Below are 23,500 nucleotides of genomic sequence, written 5' to 3'. Positions count from 1 at the left end.
CTTTGCAGGTGGACTCTACCATCTGAGCCACCAGGGAAGCCTGCTTTCGCTTTTTTTTTTTTTTCATATAATTATCTAACAACCTTGTGAAACAGACATTTAGTTCTCTCTTACAGTTGAGATAACTTAATCCTTTCAAATAGCTAATAAATTATAGCACTGAATTCAGAAGTGGGTCTCATATGATTTTAACCCCAAATTCTTTCTCCTTCATTCTGCCATACTTTCTATATTCATAATTAACAAAGAATAAGACAAAGACCCTATCCTGCAATTGCTTCAGACTAACTGAAAGAGAAGTCACTTACACAAATAGCTATAGTAAAATATAGCATGTCAGAGACACAGAGTAATTCCACCATGTCAGAAACAAATTCAGAAAAGTATACCATGTAACTAAACACCTTTCATCTACACTCCTTCCTGTTATCCCATTTTCCTGAAACACCTTAAAGTAAAAGTGAAAGTTGCTCAGTCATGTCTGACTCTTTGCAAACCCATGGACTATACAGTCCATGGAATTCTACAGGCCAGAATACTGAAGTTGGTAGCCTTTCCCTTCTCCAGGGGATCTCCCGAACCCAGGTCTCCCGCATTGCAGGCAGATTCTTTACCAGCTGAGCCACCAGGGAAGCCCAAAACACTCTAAAATGTTCTTGAATTATGGATAATTGATAGTTAGGAACTATTTAGAACTCCTGTTATTTAAGTTTTCACTTATGACTATGATTAATAATAATTATAAATGATTAATAATAATTATCATTATGATTAATGGTCATATTAATAATAGCAGCCAACACCTCAGACAGTAAAGAATCCTTCTGCAAAGCAGGAGACCCCAGTTCAATCCCTGGGTCAGGGAGATACCCTGGAGAAAGGAATGCCTATCCACTTAGTATTCTTGCCTGGAAAATCCCATGGACAGAGGAGCCTGGCAGGCTACAGTCCATGGGGTCACAGAGAGTCAGACGTGACTGAGAGACTAAAACTATCACTACTACTAACATTTATACATTTACCTGATAGGCACAGTGTTAAATGCTTTATGTACATTCATTATCTTGTGTAATCCTCACCATAAACCAGTGAGACGGAGTAATTATTGCCCCTATTTTACAAATTAGTAAACTGAGGCTAATTTGTAACTGAGTTAAATACATGTCCAAGATCTATCATCTTATAACTAGTAAAAGGCAGAGTCAGTCTCTGCCCAGATCTGTGTTGACTCCAGAACTAAAGCTCTTTACCCATCAGGAGATAACTCCTCTGTAAAGTCTGATGAAAGATGATAACCTGGCAATAAGCATAGGTGTTCAAGTCCTAAAGTCTCAGCTAGATCATCAGATCTTAGATCATCAGAAATGTCATATTATGCAAAGAAAAGCCAAGTTTTGCAACTTCTGAAAATACAGAGTCCAATGGTGTTTCCCTATAATGTATATCACTTTCTCTTAAAGGAAAAGGAGATATGTTTAGAGGGAAGAAGCTTACCCAAAAAGAATACTGATCTTACTAATAAGGAGACTCTACAAATTGTATTGCTCACATACGTCAAACGCAAAAGCCTCTAGTTCTAATTCCAACTGGCAGCCCTAGCATTCTCAAGCTCCATGTATACAGGTGGTTTATCCAGCAGGCATTTTTGAAGTTAACTCTTGCTACACGGAAACAATATAATGTAATATAATATAAACATTACAATGTTTACATTGTAATGTAAATATAATGTAATATAAACAATACAACGTAAATGGGGCCACTAGCTAGTCTCAACTCTAATACCTCATTTCCTGATAACTGTAATCCTGAGTCACCTGGTCTGAGAGCGGATCTCATGCCAAACACAATTTAAATCAGTTCTCAAAGTTTATGAGCTTGTTACTGAACCCAAACTCATTCTGCTCACCAGATGACAGGCCAATAAATCAGAAAACAAGCTGTTGGAACAAGAAATGACAACTTGAGTCAAAAAACTAGCCGACTGAGAAGATGTCAGACTAGCATCTCAAAAAAACATCCATCTCCCTGTCAGTCCAAATCTGGACTCTTTTTAAATATACAACAGGGGGAGGAGGAAGAACCCACTGTGGCACCAACCAATGGCTGAGCAGGGCTACTAATGGTTACTGATTGACAGTTGATCATTAACAGTCACTTGCTTGGGGGAGGGGCCCACTGTGGCACCAACCAATGACTGAGTAGGGCAACTATGGCTGGTGTCTGCCTCGCTGCTACTGCACCCCAAGCTGAAACGTACAACTGCAGAAAGCAGCCAGGTCTGAACTAGCACCCGGCCGCTCCAGCAACATCATTCTTCAACCCATAGTGCATTAGTGGCCATGTGGAGATGGCTGACACACCCATCAACCAGAACCATTGTCTGAGGCAGTGGGCACTGTGAGCACAGCCCTCTGCTGGCCATACCAGCCAGCCTGTGACCCTCAAGACAGCCTCAAAGTTGGTGCCCCCGGAGTGGAGCTCCAAGCTGGCTGTTTGTGCAGTGGGAGCCAGCCAGCCCAGTGAGCTGGTCAAGGCCTGAGTGGAGAGGGGCAGCTGAGCAGCCCCTGCCTCAATGGAGCCCACAGGCCTGTGCCAGAGAGGGAAGAGCCCATCACGCCTCAGGTTCAGGCTGGGGAGGCCACCACTACAAGCTCAGCTTTCCTTTATAGTTCATAAATTATGGAAAACCCAAAGTAACTTTTGTTTATGTGAGTTATGTCTATGGATAATTATCATATTAGAAATCAAAATTGAAGAATATTATAAATATATATTTATTCATTTTTAAATAATAAACATGGCATTACTTATTACATTTTAACACAAATATAACACTTTTATGACAAATAGCTATATTTTCCCAAAAAATTGTTGAGAAGAATAGTGATATTTTCAATCTTTTGTACCTGGATTAATAGAAGACAGCTGGATTCACGTACCTGCTTCAAAGTCAATCTACTGTAATCTGTTGCCTCAGTTAAAGTATATGAAGAAAATTTGGCCTTACACAGTAGTTGGAAAGGGGAGGAGAAATATCCTTTTCAGATAATGGTGGATATTCTTCTTTAATACTAATATTAAAACTGGACAAGAGGTAGTTTCTTAAAGTTTAGTTATAATGTGAAATCTGTAACCCTAGTTATTCCATAAATCCATGGATCTATTTTTCATGTTAAATGGCTCTTTTATCCTGCATTGGTTATTTGGAAGCCAGTGGTTCACTGAAGTAGGCAAACCTTCAAAATATTAACACATTTCAATATACAATATCAACAAATCACATTTGTTAATATTGCCACTGATTTTTATCAGAAAAGTCTAAGTACTAGGAAGTTGTAAAGCTCATATTGACATACACAAATTTTCTAAGATTCTAAGTTTTTACTTGAAAGCTCAAATTTTATCATTGACAAAAAATACTTTCAGTTGTTTTCCCGAATTAACAGGTCCCTTTCAATTTTTACAAAAATGTCTGCCAAATACTTAAGTCTGAACAACAGTAGTTTGTCTGCCACTTCTTCTTTCAAGTGAAAATGGAGTCCCATTAAAAAAGGACCAGTTCAACTCTCAAATTACCTCACAAACACTTTTCCTCAACACAACCTTCACATCTTGGCATACAGCAGAATTTCTTTATATGTACCTCCCAATTTACCACATAGGTTATAAAAAAGATGTGTACTCAAAGGTCAAGATTAATTAGAATTTTAAAATTTTACTGCTCCATCAAGAACATTCCTGAGTGACATCGGCTATTTCTTTCTTCTGCCTATGCCAGGCCTTAAAGAACACAATGACTATTAGTACAGTTTGATGCCATTCATTGTCCTGATTCATGTCAGAGCACCAGCAATTTTACCCACCATTGCTTTTGTACCATCAGTGAAACCACTCAGGGGGCAAAAAAGCAAACAGAATCATTTCAGTATTATAATGAATTATATTACTGATATATCAGTATTACAATGAGACTAGTTTTTACTCTGCAGAGTTCCTAAAAGGGCCTCAGAGCCCAGGGCTTTGCAGTCCATGTTTTGAGAACTGCTGTTCTAATTCACTTTGACCAGTATTAATAACCATGGGAAAAGAAGGAGTTTTCTGAAATCCAGAAGTTATTAAAATCAAATGAGATTATCCCTTAAAAGGCATTTATATATTACAGGATACATTTTATCATATAATTTTCAAAAAGATCAATAAATCATGTCATAAAATACAGAAATACTTCCTACTTGATTAAAATGATCACAGTAACAATTTTATTATATGACATATTATATTTCTACATGTACTTAAGAACTCTTAATATTCTTGTAAATAAAAACTTGGTGATTTGCTTTCTCACAAAAAAAATGTATCATTATTTCTACATAATAAAAAATAAATAATAAAAAACTATGTAATTCTAATATTTTAACTATAGCATCTGTAATTATCATTAGCTAATTACCAAGTAATTATCCTACCTGAACATTCAGGGACTATCTGATGTTGACCCAAGTTCGAATCATCATCTGACCCCTCTTCAGGCAATTTTATTTTCTCAGAGTAGCTTTCCCCTTTATTATCATTACTGTTTCTACTTTCCTCTGTATTATTGCTTTCTGAGTGGCCTTCTTTACCAGAGTTCAAATTGATTGCAGTATCAACCTAAAAATTATTTCCAAAGAAATAGTTTTCAAAAATAATGTTTTTTATTTTAAATTTCTAGACTAGTTTAACTCAAATATAAGTATATGTAAGGACATGCATCATACAGTAGTGTTAAATTATTCTAATAATATAACACTTGATAAAATACAATTTACATACACAATTGAATTTAATAACATTTGCACCAAAGTAATATGCACCACTCTCCAGCAATTTCTAGCAATAATAGAGAAGAATCCGTCCCAAAGAGAATCTCTCTCTGTCAAGCTCTGAGGATGAGGCACAATGGTCCCTGCTGCCTGAGCTTACTTTCAGATGGAGAGTCAAGGGTTCTAGGGCAAGCTAATCAACACAGTAGTCACTGCTCACATGTGGCTATTGAACAGCTGCAAAGTGAATAGTCTGAATCACAGTGTACTTCTAATGGAGGTCTTCAAATCAGAACCATGTGCTTTGGTTAATCATTTACTCTTATACTAGTCACAGCTTTTCTATCTCATTTTGGTTTCTCTTTCCATTTTAGCAAAGTTCATTTGCTAAAAACTGGTGAAAACACCAGTTTGGTGCAGCTGTGTTTTCCTGAGAGAGGACAGGAAAAGACATCCATGGCTGCACGAAGCAAAAACAGGGATCACAGAGCTTGAAGGCTCTGCTTGGCAGCAAAAGTCACCTTGGAAATTCACACAGCCCACAAGAGGGCAAAACCTCAGGCAGAGTGGAGACATACCTTTCCCCTCCAACGGAGGGAATGTCTGCTCCAGCCCTGCAGGACTCAGCCCTTGGAGGCTTTTATGCTCCTGGTCTACACTCCATCATTGCCATCTGGGTCCCCTTGTGAATCTCCAGGACAGAAGGCAGGTGGTGCTGAGAATTAAACTGCCAGGGTTTAATTGCTTACATGACTGCACAAGCTTACACGAGTGCACAAGCATCTCTCTTCACCTGAACTAGGACATAAGCCCCAGGAGAACTGAGCTGAGTCCGTAGTATAAAAATCATAACTGACATTTACTGAGAATTACTACTGGCCAGGTCCTGTGCTGAGTGCTTTACACACACTGCCTCAGTCACGTCTCACAATGACCCTCTGGGATAGGTATTACTACCCCAATTTAACAGAGAAGAAAACAGGTACATTATGGACTGAAACTAGTAGAGACCTAATTTATAATAAGCAAAACAATGCTTACTTTATGTGATCTTGGAAGTGTTAAAGAGGGTTTCCTGTTCAAAAATATTCTTCTGTGAAAGGCCAGGTTAAAGCCTAAAATTCCATAATATCCAGTAAATTCTTAAGGCTGCATAGTTTCGTGAGAATGCTGAAATTGCTAGAAGTCACACAAGCCCTGTCAGTAATTTAGATCTTGGCATAAATGAATCAAGCTGATCTTTCCCTGAGAATGGGTTTTTATACAGGGGTAACATAACTAGATATTAGCAACTACTCAGATACCACATTTCAGTATACACAAAGATCTTTCACACGTGTTACCCCATATGATCCTGACGCTTAGAATGAGCAGGAAAAATGAGACAAAAGACATGAAACAGAACAAAAGGCAAATACTGCCCATTTCACAATTTTACCCACAGTTTCCCACCCCAGTAACACCAACCATCTCCCCATCCCACTGCCCATGGGCCTCTCTCTTCCCAACCCCTCTGATCGTCTACCTTGTGGCCTGTTTGCTTTTTTCACTTCTTCATTCTCAAAGCCACATTCAGCCTCCACTTTTCATTGCTCCATGTCCCCTATTTCATCTCCATGTTAGTCCCAAGAAAGGTAGATAGTCTATAAAAACACTTCCAAACAATTAGATACCTACCTGAAAGCCATGAGATTTTTACACCAGTTGCAACAATTGGCTCCTTCAAGAAAAATATTCAGAAGCAACAATAAACCAAAATTCTAAGACTGAGAACTATACCATTACTACAGAAATTTCATTAAAATTCTAGCATTTTAGGGACTTCCTGGCAGTCCAATAGTTAAGAATCCATGCTTCCACTGCAGGGGACACGGCTTCAATCCCTGATCAGGAAACTAGATCCCACAAGCTATACAGCATGTGGCAAAAAAAAAAAAAAACCTCTAGCATTTTAAATTCATTTTCTGCCACTCAGAAATTTTTGCAAGAAATTAATAAAAGACAAATGAGCAATAAAACTAATCAAAATACTAAGATTTATTATTCTGACAATGTAAAAGGGCTTACAGACACTTAATCATTTGCAGTCAGCAGTCAACATGCAGCATACCTGTGGATTTTCTACCCCAACCCCAGATGAACCTTACTAATTTTCCACGTAAATCACAACTTTTACAAAGTCTTGCCTTTGCTATAAGTATCAAAGTCCTCATTGGTTAATAAATATGCTAGAGTTTGTTTTGACCTATAGCTTAGTGGGTTCAAATAAAATATGCCTGGAATTAATTGCTGATATATTTCTTTTAAATAAATTTGAATGAGGTAATATTAAGCTATGTTTTAAAACATGTGCATCAATATTGTGAAGTTGCTGCTTTAGAAAAAAATCATCACCTAGGAATATGTAAGCAGAAATACTAATCCTTTGCTACTCTAAAATTTGTCAGGTCTTTGTAAATATATTATCCTACCTACATAAAATGGTAAATTTTTCATTCTAAATTTGTTAAACACAGTTATGTGACAGCTACTATGTGTCTGACTTTACACTGAATTTCATGAAAAATAACATAGGAAGGACTGACCAATTAGGTTAAAGAATTAAGACCAATTAGCTAAGATGTACTGAGTACTTACTACATGCTGCTACTAAGTCGCTTCAGTCATGTCCAACTCTGTGCGACCCCATAGACGGCAGCCCACCAGGCTCCACCATCCCTGGGATTCTCCAGGCAAGATCACTGGAGTGGGTTGCCACTTCCTTCTCCAATGCATAAAAGTGAAAGTGAAGTCGCTCAGTCGTGTCAGACTCTTAGCGACCCCATGGACTGCAGCCTACCAGGCTCCTCCACCCATGGGATTTTCTAGGCAAGAGTACTGGAGTAGGGCGCCACTGCCTTCTCTGTACTAGGTGCTGCTGCTGCTGCTAAGTCGCTTCAGTCGTGTCCGACTCTGTGCGACCCCATAGACGGCAGCCCACCAGGCTCCCCCGTCCCTGGGATTCTCCAGGCAAGAACACTGGAGTGGGTTGCCATTTCCCTCCCCAATGCATGAACGTGAGAAGTGAAAGTGAAGTCGCTCAGTCGTGTCCAACTCCTAGCGACCCCTTGGACTGCAGCCCACCAGGCTCCTCCATCCACGGGATTTTCCAGGCAAGAGTACTGGAGTGGGGTGCCATTGCTAGTCACTTCTAAAAATTGTAGATATTTCACTCATTTTATCCCCAAAATGCCGGGAGCCGGCATATTGCATATTGAGTGCAGCACTGTCCACAGCATCATCTTTCAGGATCTGGAATAGCTCAACTGGAATTCTATCACTGCCGGGAGCCAGCGTGAGGAACTCCACCCATGACAAAGGTCATGAGGAAGGAGGCTCGGCATACGCAAACGCGGGATCGAGTCTCAGGAGTCCCCCATCTACCCCCAAAACCAGAGTCTGCCTACTTTCTGCTTTGTGCTTTCACCTACACCTCTGACTTTACAGGGGGCTGTCCCCCACTACCTCTCTCTGAAAGAAGAGTTAGCTTACAGCTCCAGTTAATAATTCCTGGGTGTGACAGTGTTTCAACCTACAAACTCCTTTGGAAATCCTCTAGCCTGCCTGAATAGGTTTTTCTGGCCACATGTGATTGTTCAGAGCCTCCCAACTGTGAGAGGCAGGAGATGTTCTAAACTGTCTAAACACAGATTCTTTTGAGTAGTTAAAAGATTGATTAGAAATTGTATTGGTGAAGGGATTTTCACTTGTTGGGCCAATGTTTGCTGCTAAGTTTCCATATCCCTTACCTGCTGTGTCCCTGGCAGTGTATTGATTAATATAATTGGTGTAAGTAGCTTTAATGTTTGTAACCTGGGACCCTTGAGTTAATTCTTTTTCTTGTTATAGCCCACCACACCTTTGCTCTGTAGGAATGCAACTTTATCTAATGCTTTTGGAGGGTTGCTCCTGACCAATTACCTTTAGAGAAAAATAAGTTTTCTGAAGAAAGGGTCTTAAAATGTTAACACGCCTCCGGGCCAGAAGATGATGCAAATCACCTAAGCTTTTGCATATGATAAGTTTGCAGGAAGAAAGCCTGGCTTGCTGCATGACTCTACCCCTTCCCCCATTATCCTCTATGCATAACTTAAGGTATAAAAACTACTTTGGAAAATAAAGTGCGGGCCTTGTTCACCGAAACTTGGTCTCACCATGTCGTTCTTTCTCTTACCTTCTGGCTGAATTATTCAGCCTCTTTTCTCCACTGAATTTCCTCACTGAGCTATCCTTATTTCAGCCTCTTTTCTTCACTGAAATTTCCTCACTGAGCTATCCTCATTCTATTACTCTTTATATCCTTAATTAACGTTTAATTAAGCAATTGTTTCCTGGTCCTCGCCGACGCCGTCCCCGCTTCGAATTCCCTGGATCCACTGGGGCTGGACCCCGGCACCAAAACATGCCTAAGAGGTGGACAGTATTGAACAGATTAGGAAACTGACACAGAGAGTCGAAGTATTAATAATTTTCCCAAAATCACATAAAATGTGGTCAGCAAAGCCTACTTTGAACCCATAACTCCAGAGTTTAGGTTTATAATCAGTAAGCTTGATACTAAAGAGTCTAAAATTGTTTTGGGCTATTGGAATTTAAAATTGTTTTAGATTCCACTTTAGGCTATAAGGAAAACCGAATAAACTGAAACTTTCCATCTACTTAGAAATGAATAGTTCTAAGCTCACAAGAATACTGGGGAAATTGCCAGTCAACAGAAATTAAAAGGAAACTAAAAGCTGAGAAACCTGTATGCAGGTCAAGAAGCAACAGTCAGAACCAGATATGGGACAATGGACTGGTTCAAAATTGGGAAAGGATTACATCAAGGCTGTATATTGTCACCCTGATTATTTAACTTATAGGCAGAGTACATCATGCAAAATGCCAGGCTAGATGAATCACAAGCTGGAATCAAGATTGCCAGGAGAAAATATCAGCAACCCCAGATATGAAGATGACACCACCCTGATGGCAGAAAGCAGAGAGGAACTAATGAGACTTTTGATGAAGGTGAAAGAGGAGAGTGAACAATCTGGCTTAAAACTCAACACTCAAAAAGATAAGTTCATGGCATCGGGTCTCATCACTTCATGGCAAATAAATGGGGAAAAGATGGAAACAGTGACTGACTTTTATTTTCTTGGGCTCCAAAATCACTGCTCCAATGCAGACAGTAACTGCAGCCACGAAATTAAAAGACACTTGCTCATTGGGAAAAAAGCTATGACAAACTTAGACAGCGTATTAAAAAGCAGAGACATCACTTCCCCAACAAAGGTCCATATAGTCAAAGCTACACTTTTCTCAGTAATCATGTACAGATATGAGAGTTAGACCATAAAGAAGGCTGAGCACCAAATAATTAATGCTTTCAAACTGTGATGCTGGATAAGACTCTTGAGGGTCCCTTGGACAGCAAGAAGATCAAAACAGTCAATCCTAAAAGGTATCAACCTTAAATATTCATTGGAAGGACTGGTGCTGAAGCTGGAGCTCCAACACTTTAACCACCTGATGCAGAGCTGACACATTGGAAAAGACGATGATGCTGGGAAAGATTGAAGGCATGAGGAGAAGGGGAACACAGAGGATGAGATAGTTGGATGGCATCACCAACTCAATGGATGTGAGTTTGAGCAAACTCTGGGAGATGGTGAAGGACAGGGAAGCCTAGTGTACTGCAGTCTATGAGGTTCCAAAGAGTCAGACACAACTTAAGAGACTGAACAAGAACAACAAAAACTGAAATAGGAACCTTTATAAATCCTTAAAGCAGATGACCTGGTGGGGGCTGGGTGGGAGCAGAGTATGTGTGTGTTAAGTTGCTTCAGTCATGTCTGATTCTTTGCAACCCTATGGACTGAAGCCCACCAGGCTCCTCTGTCCATGGGATTCTCCAGGCAAGAATACTGGAGTGCACTGCCATGCCCTTCTCCAGGGGATCTTCCCAACTCAGGGACTGAACCTGCATCTCTTATGTCTCCTGCATTGGCAGGCAGGACTCTTTACCACCAGTACCAGGACAGGTAAAAGAAAAATATGCTGGCCTCAGAAAGCCATAGCCTTGGGCTTTACCACCTACACAGAGCTAGGAGACTAGGACTTGGGCTCATGCAAGACAGGATGGAGAAGACCCTTCCCTCTCCTGCTTCATGAAGCTGGATCCCTTAAAAAGGTGCCTCCTCAGTGACAGTGCAGACTAGAAAAATATATCTATCCAAAAGCACAGGATACAAACAAAAAATGTGTCTGTGTCCCTGGAGAAGGAAATGGCAACCCACTCCAGTGTTCTTGCCTGGAGAATCCCAGGGACGGGGGAGCCTCGTGGGCCACTGTCTATGGGGTCAGACAGAGTCAGACACAACTGAAGCGACTTAGCAGCAGCAACAGCAGTTCCAAGAGGGAAACAGTCTTCCCTGAGAATGTGCAACCATGGGGTCATGCTTTATGTGGGTTTGAATTCCAATTAATATTATTCATGAGCTCTGGAATGCTTCAAGATGAAAAATTAGCCAAAAAAAAAAATATTCATGCCAGTGGTATCTCTGAGCCATTTGGTAGAAGCAAACAGAAACTTGCTTTGGAAGGTACAGCTTCAAATCAGGCTCCATAAATTTTCCAAAATTAAAACTTACAATCCCAAAGTTCAAAAGCCATGAACACATGACCAACAGTAAGCAAGAGTCACAATAAACAAAAGAACTTAAGATATTACTATAAAAATCTGATAAAGATTTATGAGTATTAAGATTTAATGAGTATTAAGAAAGAATCCAAATAATACAAAAAGAAAAAGATATTCTTTTTAAGAATTCTCCAGGCCAGAATACTGAAGTAGGTAGCCTTTTCCTTCTCCAGGGGATCTTCCCAACCCTGGGATCAAACCCAGGTCTCCCACATTGCAGGTGGATTCTTTATCAGCTGAGCCACAAGGGAAACCCAGAAATATTGGAGTGAGTAGCCTAACCCGCTCCAGTAGATCTTCCCAACCCAGGAATCGAACCAGGGTCTCCTGCATTGCAGGCAGATACTTTACCAACTGAGCTACCAGGGAAGCCCTAATAATAAGCAAGATTCAGAATAAATAAAAGAACTTAAGATATTATTATAAAAAGCTGATAAATAGTTCTAATGAGTCTGAAGAAAGAATCCAAATAACACAAAAAGATTAAGATAAATTTGAAAATAAATGACAAAGAACTTCAAGAAATTAAAAATATATCATTAAGATTAAAAATTCAATGGATAGATTAAAGAACAGATTTGACATAGTATTAGAAAGAATTCCAAGAAATATATATTAAAAATTCCCCAGCATGATGCACAGAGAAATAAATGAATTTTTTTAAATTTTAAGAGACATAAAGAATAGAAGAGAAAGGTTCAAAAGAAATTTTATTGGACTTCCAGGATGTTAAAATAGAAAAAAAAAAATGCAGGCAATATTTGAAACATATGAAAATACAGTGGCTAAGAAGTTTTAAAAATAAAAATAAAAAACACATATCCTTACATTGAAGTAGTACTAGTCTTCGGAAACACAAATTAAATAAGTCCATACCTAGGGGAGTAATAATAGATATCAAAAACAAAGGGAAAAAAATAAAGTGGCCAGAGAAAAATATCTAAAATAGACAACCCACACTGGAATGAATAGTGGGCTTACAAAAGCCTTCTCACTGGCAACAAAAGAGGCAAGTATCTAAATGCAAAATACAGAACTATAAAACTTTCAGAAGAAAAAACAGGAAAAAAATATTTGGGAACTTGGGTTAAACAAAGGATTCTTAGATACAACCAAAAAATACAATTCTCAAAAGAAAAAAAGCATGATGAATTGCACTTAAAATGTTAAATGTTCTTTAAAAGACACAGTTAAAAGAAAGAAAAACCAAGCTACAGACTAGGAGAAAATATTTGCAAATAATATATCTGACAAAAGACTATTTACTTACTATTGACTTTTCAGAGTTCTTTATGTATTCCAGATAGAGACTTTTGAACATAAACTTTCCAAAAAAAATATGTGAATTGTAAATAAGCACATAAAAACACAACATTATTAGTCATCAGGGAAATTTCATTTGCACCCTCAGTGAGATATTACTTTATACTTATTGTATATATGCAAATATTTACAGCAGCTTTATTCATAATCACCAAAATCTGCAAACTACCCAAACACTCCTCACCTGGGGAATGAATAAGCAAACTGTGGTTTACCCACACAATGGAACGCTGTTAAGCGATAAAAAGATGTGAGTGAACAAGCATCAACATGGATGAGTCTCAGACGCAGTGTGCCAGCAAACAAAAGCCAGACTCAAAAGCTACATTTTTTTTTTTAACTTCATTCATTTGACCTTCTGGAAAAGGAAAAACTAAAGGGACAGAAATCAGATCCAGAGTTTCCAGGGATTAAGAGTAGGAGAGACTATTTATGACAGGCTAGCATGAGGGCATTTTTGAGAGGTAATGATGGAACTGTTCTATATTGTGATTGTGATAAGATCACTCCACACATGTGCCAAACTCAAAATTAAACACCAAAAGAGACTGAATTTCACAGTATGTAAAATGTTTAAATTAGAAGCAAAGAAGTCAATGAGATGCTATGTAAATAGATGGGAAGATTTACTATCATAAAGTTAGAAATTCTCTCCAAATTAATCTATAAATTCAAAGCGATTTCAATCAAAACCTCAACAGTATTTTTCATAGAACTTGAAAACTGTTCTAAAATATAAAAACAACAAAAAGCCAAGTACAGCTAGGACAGTCCTAGAGAAAAATATGATGGGGAGACCGATCTCATCAGATATCAAGAACTATTACAATGCTGTAAGAGTTAACACACAGTAATGATGCAGGATTAGATGAAAAAAACATAAGAGTTAAGCTAGAAACTGTATTTTACAAAGCTGCTTGCAGGCTGGATTCTGGATATGTGTTAGTTTCATCCAATTAGGTGCATCTGCACAAAATTTATACCACAGAAATGAGGTAGAAGCCATCTTGCTAAGCTCCTGATATGCAGCTGGTCTCTTTACTGACTGAGCCACCAAGGAAGCCCTATATTATTGACAAGAAATATCAAAGGCAGTCACCTCTGCATGTCTAGTCACCAGTTTTATGGTTCTGAGAGAAGTGTAGAATATCAGAGGCAGCAACAGCAGCAGCTTTCAGATCTCTGGATTTTGGATACGGTGGTGTGACTGGGCTTCCCTCGTAGCTCAGCAGTACGGAACCTGCCTGCAATGCAGAAGACACAGGAGACCTGGATTTGATCCTTGAGTAGGGAAGATCCCCTGAGGAGGAAATGGAAAATCCCACGGACAGAGGAGCCTGACAGGCTACGGCCCATGGGGTCACAAAACAGTTGCACGTGACTGAGCATGCACACACAGTGTGATCTGGGAACCAATGATCCAAGAAAAGTCCCCTCTGTGATTGCCTTTTCAGCTGGCCCTCAATTGATTTAGGAACTGAATTTCTTGTATTCAATCTGGAATACATTCTAGGCTGGAAATGCCTAGAATGTTTTCTATTTCCAGCATTAAATCATGATAGACACTCCTCTAAGAGTTTTGTAATGCAGTCTAACCCATAAGTCAAAAGAATACGTGAGAAGGGAGTCACAAAACTGCAAAGAAAATTTTCACCATAAGCTTCAAAATTTTTGTTTCCCACAACCTTAAGACAAATAAACTGCTCCACATCACAGAGAGAAAAAGATTCTTTAAAAAAAAAAAAAATTGAATTAGATATTTTGAGAAAAGATAGAAAGACTAATAAAGACAATAAAGGGAGTCACACCCGGGTAATGTACCTACTAAATATACACCATGTGGTCTTGATCCAGACTCTGTTTTTTAAATTAATGAATCTTTTTCATAGTTAAGAGTCAATGGTGGCATAGTAGATATTGGAATACAAAGCTTTCTTATGAAAGAAGAAAAGTTAACAAATGAGCATTATCAAAGTACAACTATGGAAAATTAAGCCAAACTCTATCCCCCCTACCCCCAAAAGAGGGGAAAGTAAAGAAGGAAAGAGTATTTTCACATAAAAAGATCTAAAGTAACAAACAAGAAATCTATGAGTGCTCCCAGAACACACCTTTTAAAGAGGAACCTTAGAAGGGGATGTTAACAACAGCTCTGGTTCACCAATTGCTAGAGATTGAAAGAAGTCGTTTATATCATTTCTAAACAGCAAAGTACCTTGAAGGATGCTGGTTCTGGTGAGAGCACCTCCAAAGAAGCATTTGAACTTCGGCTCCCAGGACGTGTTCTTGAATTTGAGGCTGGTTTTGAAATTTCATCCAAGTTTCCCTTTATAATATCCATTGATATCCTGAAACAAAATTTTAAGCAAGCTGTGACTTGTATGTTTAAATGTTTCATCACTGTTAACATTCAGTTAACTCAGAGCCTTTGTTACAAGGATTATGTTGCTACCAAACTCACAGGACCCTAACTTCATCAAAAGATGTCTATGTCCACGGATCATTACATTTTACATCACTGTAAGTGGAAAAAACATGCTGCCCAGGATGTTAGATTCTGAAAGTGGCTAAAAAAGTGCAGAAGTGAATGCCATTCAGTGGCTTTCTGCATCTCCAAGAGAAACACTTACTGTGTCCTAGGCCTTAGAAGACACTTTCGGAGAACCACACCTCTCAGCCAAGACTCATGCTTCATTGTAATAACTTCCCAAAGCCTCTACTTGCTTTTGGTTTTACTTTCCTTATTCTAGCTCAGCCTTCAGCCTGGGCTCCCTCTCAGCTCTGATTTCTCCTCTCTTCCTTGGTACCGAATCTTCATGGAGTACCTGCTGCTGCTGCTGCTGTTGGTAATCACTCTTCTATCAACCCTGCCCTTCTAAGACCCACAACACTACTTCTGCCCTGAAGCAACAGAGAACTGAACCTACTCTATCTAGCAGAGGACAGACTTTCATTATCTGGATACACATTGCCAATCTCCTTAACTATTTTTCAGGTGACACCATCCAAAGGCCTTATACCAGTCTGGCTGCTCTATTCCCAGGACTGTTTCCTAAAGCAGGAGATATTAGGCAGGGTGGTTTAATCTAATGAGAAAACTTGAGCATTGCCAGCACCTTGATCCTGCCAAACTGTGCCCTTGATCAGGACCATTCCAGATTTGTTCAGTAATGCTGCGGTGGCATACATGCCAAATAAAATGGAAGAAACAGAGAGAATTTCAGAGTTTGCCTTCTCAATACTTAGCTTTACATATGTGTGACTGGATATCTTCCAACAAATCCTTTCCTAAATTCCTACTGGTTATGAATCAAACCATTTCTCTCATAAGAGAATAAAGGCAACTGCCTCTGGCCCAGCAAGTGAAACAATGTCCTTTTCTTACCCTACAAAATGACTCATCTATCTTTCTCTTTATGAACAGGGAAGGCAGAGTCCAAGAAAGTTCCGGACACAGGAGGAAGCCCAAACATGAACAACCCCATGCTCCTCCAAGGCACACAGAGGGATAATATGATTTAGCTCCCAACCATTCAATGTACCGAGGCGTCAAGGACCAGTAGGTCAACTCTTTCCATCTCACCAAATGAAAAAGGCATTGATCTCAACATTATTCAACTCTGTAAAAGAGTTTTTGGCTCACTCAGGAAGGCACTGACATTATTATTGTGGGATGACGGATCACCCTGGCCCGTCACATCACAATCAAAAAGCGTAAGTCACTGAAAGGCCAAATGTCTTGTAATGCCCTAAGCAGCCTGTCAAGGGAGACTTATTGCAGTGCACTGAGGGAGCAATGAGATGGAAGCCTGTGCAGAGCCCGTATAATACACGTCAATAAGGGGAGGGGCACAGGGAACCACCAATGGCATGGACCAGCTAAGAGGCTCCAGAAATCTCTCCATTTGCTTTAGAAATAGGTCTGTTCTTTTATGTTTGCTCCTGAAAATCATAAATAAAACACACTTCCCAGGATGGGTAGGGATATAACTAACAATCTTATGATTTGGCCATCTAGAAAAAAGTACGGATAAAGGGCAGTGAATTAGGAACTTAGAGATGTATCTGAGTGTATTAGAAAACAATCTCAGTAGCCACAGAGAAATCCCACAAGAAAAATAAAGCATTGTGCAAGAAAGCAAACAATCAAATGATAATTAAATACTTTTAATTATATAAGCACTGAATATTGATTTAACCAAATACTGTGCCTTAATTATATTGAGTGTATGTGAGAAGGAGTATGTAAAAGGAAATGTATAAAAAATCTAACCTGTCAAAATAGGAAATCAAAGAGAATATCCAAAACTTGATAAATCTAAACAATAGTTAAACAAGCATAATGTTTACAAGTTCAAGATATTTGTCCCTGAAGGATGTGACATTTTTTTCCACTGTAAATATTATACTGTATTTTGACATATTTTACTATATTACTTTATTAAAAGTTTTTTTGCCTTCTCCTTTAAATTGCTTAATAATAAATAAATATAAAATATGAAATCTCCAAGGGACTGGAAGGAAACATACATCTAATTTACATAATAATGAGGTTTTTTGTTGTTTAGTTGCTAAGTCCTGTCCGACTCTTTTGAAACCCCATGGACTACAGCTGCCAGGTTCCTCTGTCCATGGGATTTCCCAGGCAAGAATCATGGGGTGGGTTGCTATTTTCTTCTCCAGGGGATCTTCCCCACCCAGGGATCAAACCCACGTCTCCTACTCGGCAGGAGTGGCTCAGTACCACTGAGCCACCTGGGAAGGCACTTTACCACAGGTTCAGTAGTAAAGAATCCGCCTGCCAATGCAGGAGACACAGGTTCCATCCCTGGGCTGGGAAGATCCTCTGGAGGAGGAAACAGCAACCCACGCCAGTATTCTTGGCTGGAGAATCCCATGGACAGAGGAGACTGGTGGGCTATCAGACTCAACTGAGCATGCACGAACACACCTGGGAAGCCCAAAAATGAGGTTAGTGACTTACCAAGCAGGACATCAAGAGCATAAGTCAAAAAATAAGAGACTAATAGATGTGATCACATAACACTGACTGCTCTTGAGTATCAAACCAAAAAGAAAAAAAAAAAACTCTAAATTAAAAGATAGATGAGAAACTGGAGGAAATATATGCAATATAGATAATATACAAAAGATTAATACATTTACATATTTAAAGAGCTCTTATCAACAAGGAAAAGAAGCATTCCAATAGAAAACTGGCAAAGGGCATAGACAAGAAAGGAAGGCAGGAAGCAGGAAGGAAGCAAATCAATATCCTGTTTAAAAAACAAGACCAATTTCTCTAATTAAAGAAATATACAGAGAGGGACCTGAAGGATGATCACAAATCAAAGAAGTAACAATGGTGGGTTCTGGACTAGCAGGTTCATGGGTGTTCTTGTGTCTTCTTTTACCTTTTGCTTATCTCTACTTGCTGGTTTTCTAGTATTTTAAATTCATAATTAAAGAATTTATTTATTGTAGTAAATTTTCTGGAATACATTAAAGTCTATTCAAAAATAACTAAAAATCACCCAGTATTCATCACCCTGAGCTAAACACTGCTGGCACATTTCTTTTCCATTTTTGCTTTTCATATTTTTTCAACAAAATTGAATCCATGTATTTCTCACTTAACATTAAGTGATCAGCATTTTCTTATTACATTAAAGATAGTTCTAAAATAGAATACTATTCAGTTCTTGATATTCCATTAAACAAAAGGATATATGACCAGATTCTAACTTGCAATAAATCACTGTTAAGAGGTACAAAGTTTTCCTAACATTCATTTCAAGTGAGATTAAACTTTTTCATATAGGCTTGTGAGAAATGCAACCACCATGAATGATTTAAAACCAAAATGGGGACACTGGGCCAATGTAATTTGATGTTTTGGGATGAATGAAAGAATAAAAAGAAAATTAATCCTCCTCTGTTTAGTTACAATGAATAGCCAGCCTTTTTAAAAAGTTGAATTACATTTATTTTCATGATTTTAATGTTTAAAAACTATTTGTGGTGTTTTTTCTTAACTTTCTATATTTGTTTATTATGTAAGAAATATTTGCCTATGAGAGGGGAAAAAAGGCAAATAATATAGAACAATGTAAAAGTTTTTCAAGTTCAACTTACCCTCATCCCAAGAAACACAGTTGATAGATTTTTGTAGGTCTTACTTTTTTAGGCATATGCAAACTTTCTATCCTGTAACTACCTACTCCTACCCAACACAAACACACACAAATGGCATGGTACTTCACAACTTGCTTTCTCACACTTTATGCATTTCAGAGACTTTTCTGTAGCACCACACACAAATACATTTCATGCTTTCAAATCATGGCATAGTACTCTATTGCATAGATGTAGCATTTTAAAAATCAGTTTCATTTAGCTTATATGGAAGATTTGCTATAAAAAGCAAAACAAAAATTCACTCAAAATTGATCACAAGCCTAAAAGAAAAACTCAAAACTATGAACTTTCTATAAAATATGTGTGATCGTGGGCTAGGCAAAGATGTCTTAGATACAACATCAGAAAGTGAAAAGAAAGTGAAGTCTCTCAGTCGTGTCCGACTCTGCGACCCCATGGACTGTAGCCCACCAGGCTTCTCCATCCATGGAATTTTCCAGGCATGAGTACTGGAGTGGGTTGCCATTTCCTTCTCCAAAGGATCTTCCCGACCCAGGGATTAAACCCAGGTCTCCCGCGTGGCAGGCAGACGCTTTACCATCAGCCACCAGGGAATCCCTTGGCAGACAACATCAGAAGTATGATTCATAAAAGAAAACACTGATAAATTGGAATGTATCAAAGTTTAAAACTTCCACTCTTCAAACAACACTACTGAAAAGGAAAACAAAAGTCAAATATTGGAAGAAAATATTTGCAAAACACATAGCTGACAAAGGACTTACATCTTGAATATATAAAGAAGTATCAAGACTCAATAATAAGAAAGATTTGAGCAGACACATCACCAAAGATGTATAGATAGCAAGCTAGCATAAGAAGATGGTCAATATCATTAAGCCATGGGAAAAATTCAAATTAAAACCATAATGAGATACTGCTACACATTCAAATGGTGAAAATTACTTTTTTAAGAAACTAACAATACCAAGTGTTGACAAAGTTGAAGCAATTGGAACTTTCATATGTTGCTGATGAGAATACAAAAATACAAAATGGGATAGCAGCGTTGCAGAACCACTTGCCACTTTCTTACAGTGTTTAACATACACTTACCTTATGACTCCACAATCTCACACTTGGATATTCACCCAAGAAATGAACATTTGTAATCACACAGAAATCTGCACATAAAGGTTTATAGCAACTCCATTAACAACTGCCCCAAACTAGGAACAATCCAAATGTCCCTCAACTAGACAATGAATAAGCAACTGTGGTACAGCCATACAATGGAACATTGCTCAGCAGTATAAGAAAACAAACTACTGACATAAAACTTAGGCAAATCTCAACTATATACCGCTAAGTTGAAAGAGGCCAGATTCAAAAGTCTCCATAGTATTTGTTTCCAATTATATGACTTCTAGAATAGAAAAAACTATAGGGACAGACGGAGAAGGCAATGGCACCCCACTCCAGTACTCCTGCCTGGAAATCCCATGGACCGAGGAGCCTGGTGGGCTGAAGTCCATGGGGTTGCTAAGAGTCGGACACGACTGAGCGACTTCACTTTCACTTTTCACTTTCATGCATTGGAGAAGGAAATGGCAACCCACTCCAGTGTTCTTGCCTGGAGAATCCCAGGGACGGGGGAGCCTAGTGGGCTGCTGTCTATGGGGTCACACAGAGTCGGACATGACTGAAGTGACTTAGCAGCAGCAGCAGCAGCAGCATAGGGACAGAAAATGGATGACTGGGCATAAGGAAGGGTTAACTACATAAACCGGTATAAGGGGATTTCTGGGAGAATGACGCAAGTGTTTTGTATCTTGACTGTGATGGTAATTACATAAACACAAACTGTATGCGTTTGTCAAAGCTCACAGAACTGCAATATTAAAAGGGTAAATTTTACGGTATGTAAAGAATACCTCAATTTTAAGTTAACCTCTTTGTACAAATTTTTGCTTAGTTATGTTTATATGTCCAGAATATAAAATTGAATTGCTAAGTCAAAACAAAATTGCAATACGACCCAGAAATCCCACTCCTGGGCATATACCCAGACAAAATTATAATTCAAAAGGATACATGCACCGCTATGCTCATAGCAGCACTATTTACAATAGCCAAGACATGGAAACAACCTAAATCTGTCCATCAACAGATGGACATCAACAGATGTCCATCAACAGAAGAGGCAAGGAAAAAGTGAAAATGAAGTCGCTCAGTCGTGTCTGACTCTTTATGACCCCACGGACTGTAGCCTACCAGGCTTTTCCGTCCATGGGATTTTCCAGGCAAGAGTACTGGAGTAGGTTACCATTTCCTTCTCCAGGGGATATTCCCGACCCAGGGATTGAACCCAGGTCTCCCGCACTGCAGGCAGATGCTTTACCCTCTGAGCCACCAGGGAAGCCCAAAGACGTGGTACATATATACAATTATTTAGCCCATTAAATACATTATTCAGCCGTTAAAAAGAATGAAATAGCACCATTTGCAGCAACATGGATAGACTTAGAGATTATCATACTAAGCAAAGTCAGTCAGAAAGACAAATACCGTATCACTTATATGAGGAATTTAGTACAACACAAATGAATATACATAAAACAGAAACAGACTCACAGATACAGAGAACAGACTTGTGGTTGCCAAGGGGGAGGGGAGAGAGGAGAGGGGAGGTATGGGAGTTTGGGATTAGCAGAGGCAACATATTAAAAATAGGATGAATAAACAACGTCCTACTGTATAGCCAGGAAACTATATTCAATATCCTGTGACAAACCATAATGGAAAAGAATATGAAAAAGAATATACATATATATATATGTATGTATAACTGAGTCACTGCTATACAGAAGATATTAACATTGTATATCAACTACACTTCAATAAATTTTTTTAAATTGTTGAGTCAAAGAACACTTGGATTTCAAATTTTGGTAAACTACCAAATTGTCCTACAACAAAACTGTACCAGATTACATTACTACCAACAGGGTATGCTGAGATGAAGGCGTCTGTTTCCCCATCAGGGCCAATCTGATTATGTCAAAGCTTTTCACCTTTGTCAATCTGGTACATGTCAAGAAGTATCTATGAGTTACATTTCTTTAATTACCAAAGAAGTTGTCTCTAGTCAAATGTTTACTGCCCACCTTTTTTTTTATTCCTGTGAAATACCTATTTGCATCCTTTGTCACTTATAGACTATTTTAAATGGCTGGTAATTAATTTGTAACACAAGTTCTAGATCTTATGGGCTAGGACAGTGGGAGTCCTTGGTACTAGGTCTTACGGTCAGGAACGTTCGCTACAGTGTCCAGGAAATCCTGGCACAGCCTTCGAGGAGACTGAAGCTTCTCCGAGGTCAGACCCACCGCTCCCTCCCAGGACTCCGGGCCGGCCCCCCGCTGACACCGTCCGCCCATCCCCAGCCCAGCAGCCAGATGGGACTCCGCTCCACTCTTTGACTGGATTGTAGTCCGGCGACAGAGCTCCGCTGCTAATCTGTGCGGTCCCTCACCTTCTGGGCGAAAACCAGTGTCCAGTCGTCAGAGCATTGACACTCAGCGTCACCCACTGTCCCCCGAAAGGGAGGGGTCTTTTCCCGCCACCGCAGTTTCTCTTTCTCTACAGGTGGAAGAAGCGGCGGGTCCTAAGCCCTCTTGCCTCTCAGAACGCCGTTCCCTTGGCAACCAGAAGCGGACGCTTCCAGTCTCGCGATAGGAGAAAAGGACAGTACCATCTAGAAACAAGACATGGGAGCCCAAGAACGGCTGGGGCACAACCTGACGAAACCCTGAGACCTGAGGAACCTCTACTGTCTTCTCTGTCTTCTGGGCGGACGGCGGAGGGTGTGGAATGGTTTGTTCGTATTTAGGTTGAACTCGGAACGAGGATGTATGAATGTTTGTATGCCTCTGTCCTCACTATTAATATGATGCTCTACAGGTCAGCTTATCCTCTCCGAGTTCAGTTTGCTTCTCCGTAAAATGGGGTAATAATGATTGCTTCCTCACAACATTGTTGTGCGCTCAAAACCATAATGTTCTGTGACGTTCTTAGTAAATGTTGGATGGCATGTAAATAAAAAATATTAATTTTGCCCAGATTGGACCACAATCCAAAGAAGGTAATAATTGCTATTTGCACTTTCTTTCTTTTGTGATTCTAAATTCTCAGCGCATGAAGACTATTTCCCTGGGTCCTCAAATTGACTTTTCTTCATCCTCAGTGCCATCAAATATCTGCTTCTTCCAATATAAGCAGCATTTTACAGTTTACAAGACATTTTCAATACATGGACCTTTTAGCCTCATTGTTAGGTGGTGAGGTATGTATTCTGTAAGTATTTTTCAGAAGATCAAATAGATAAAAGTGATGTGTGCAGAACTAGGGCAGTGGTGGGTGTAAAAACCTGACTGTAAATGTCATCCATATACTTCTACATTCTGCATTTCTATCTCCAGCTCTGAAATCCACATGCTTATCTGACTAA

General features: G+C 39.1%; 1 protein-coding gene across 22 annotated transcripts in view; it reads right to left on the bottom strand.

Annotated features, from left to right (window-relative positions):
- Window positions 1-22,996, bottom strand: part of FSIP1 (fibrous sheath interacting protein 1) — a 210,666-nt gene extending 187,670 nt beyond the window's left edge. For 7 of the 22 annotated variants that reach the window (XR_015134956.1, XM_086321953.1, XM_086321952.1 and 4 more), the window contains exons 1-3: window positions 22,526-22,996; window positions 15,068-15,200; window positions 4,470-4,653 (exon numbers count right to left, since the gene is read on the bottom strand). Coding sequence is in view for 7 of the 22 variants with exons in the window: in XM_086321953.1 (XP_086178079.1) it covers window positions 4,470-4,653; window positions 15,068-15,193 (310 nt within the window). In the remaining 15 variants the exon portion in view is untranslated. Of the gene's footprint in view, window positions 1-4,469; window positions 4,654-5,383; window positions 5,714-5,846; window positions 6,257-6,330; window positions 6,746-13,951; window positions 14,097-15,067; window positions 15,201-22,525 lie in introns of those variants that run through there. The other 15 variants (XM_086321967.1, XM_086321971.1, XM_086321973.1 and 12 more) reach the window with 10 other exon arrangements.
- Window positions 22,997-23,500: the final 504 nt, after the last annotated feature.

This window comes from Bos grunniens, chromosome 10 (assembly GCF_055505025.1).
Source record: "Bos grunniens cultivar Pamir isolate PY7600 chromosome 10, Bosgru_T2T1.0, whole genome shotgun sequence".
NCBI classification, from domain to species: Eukaryota; Metazoa; Chordata; class Mammalia; order Artiodactyla; family Bovidae; genus Bos; species Bos grunniens.
The sequence above is the reverse complement of the archived record's forward strand: the minus strand, read 5'-3'. Positions and strand labels throughout refer to the sequence as shown.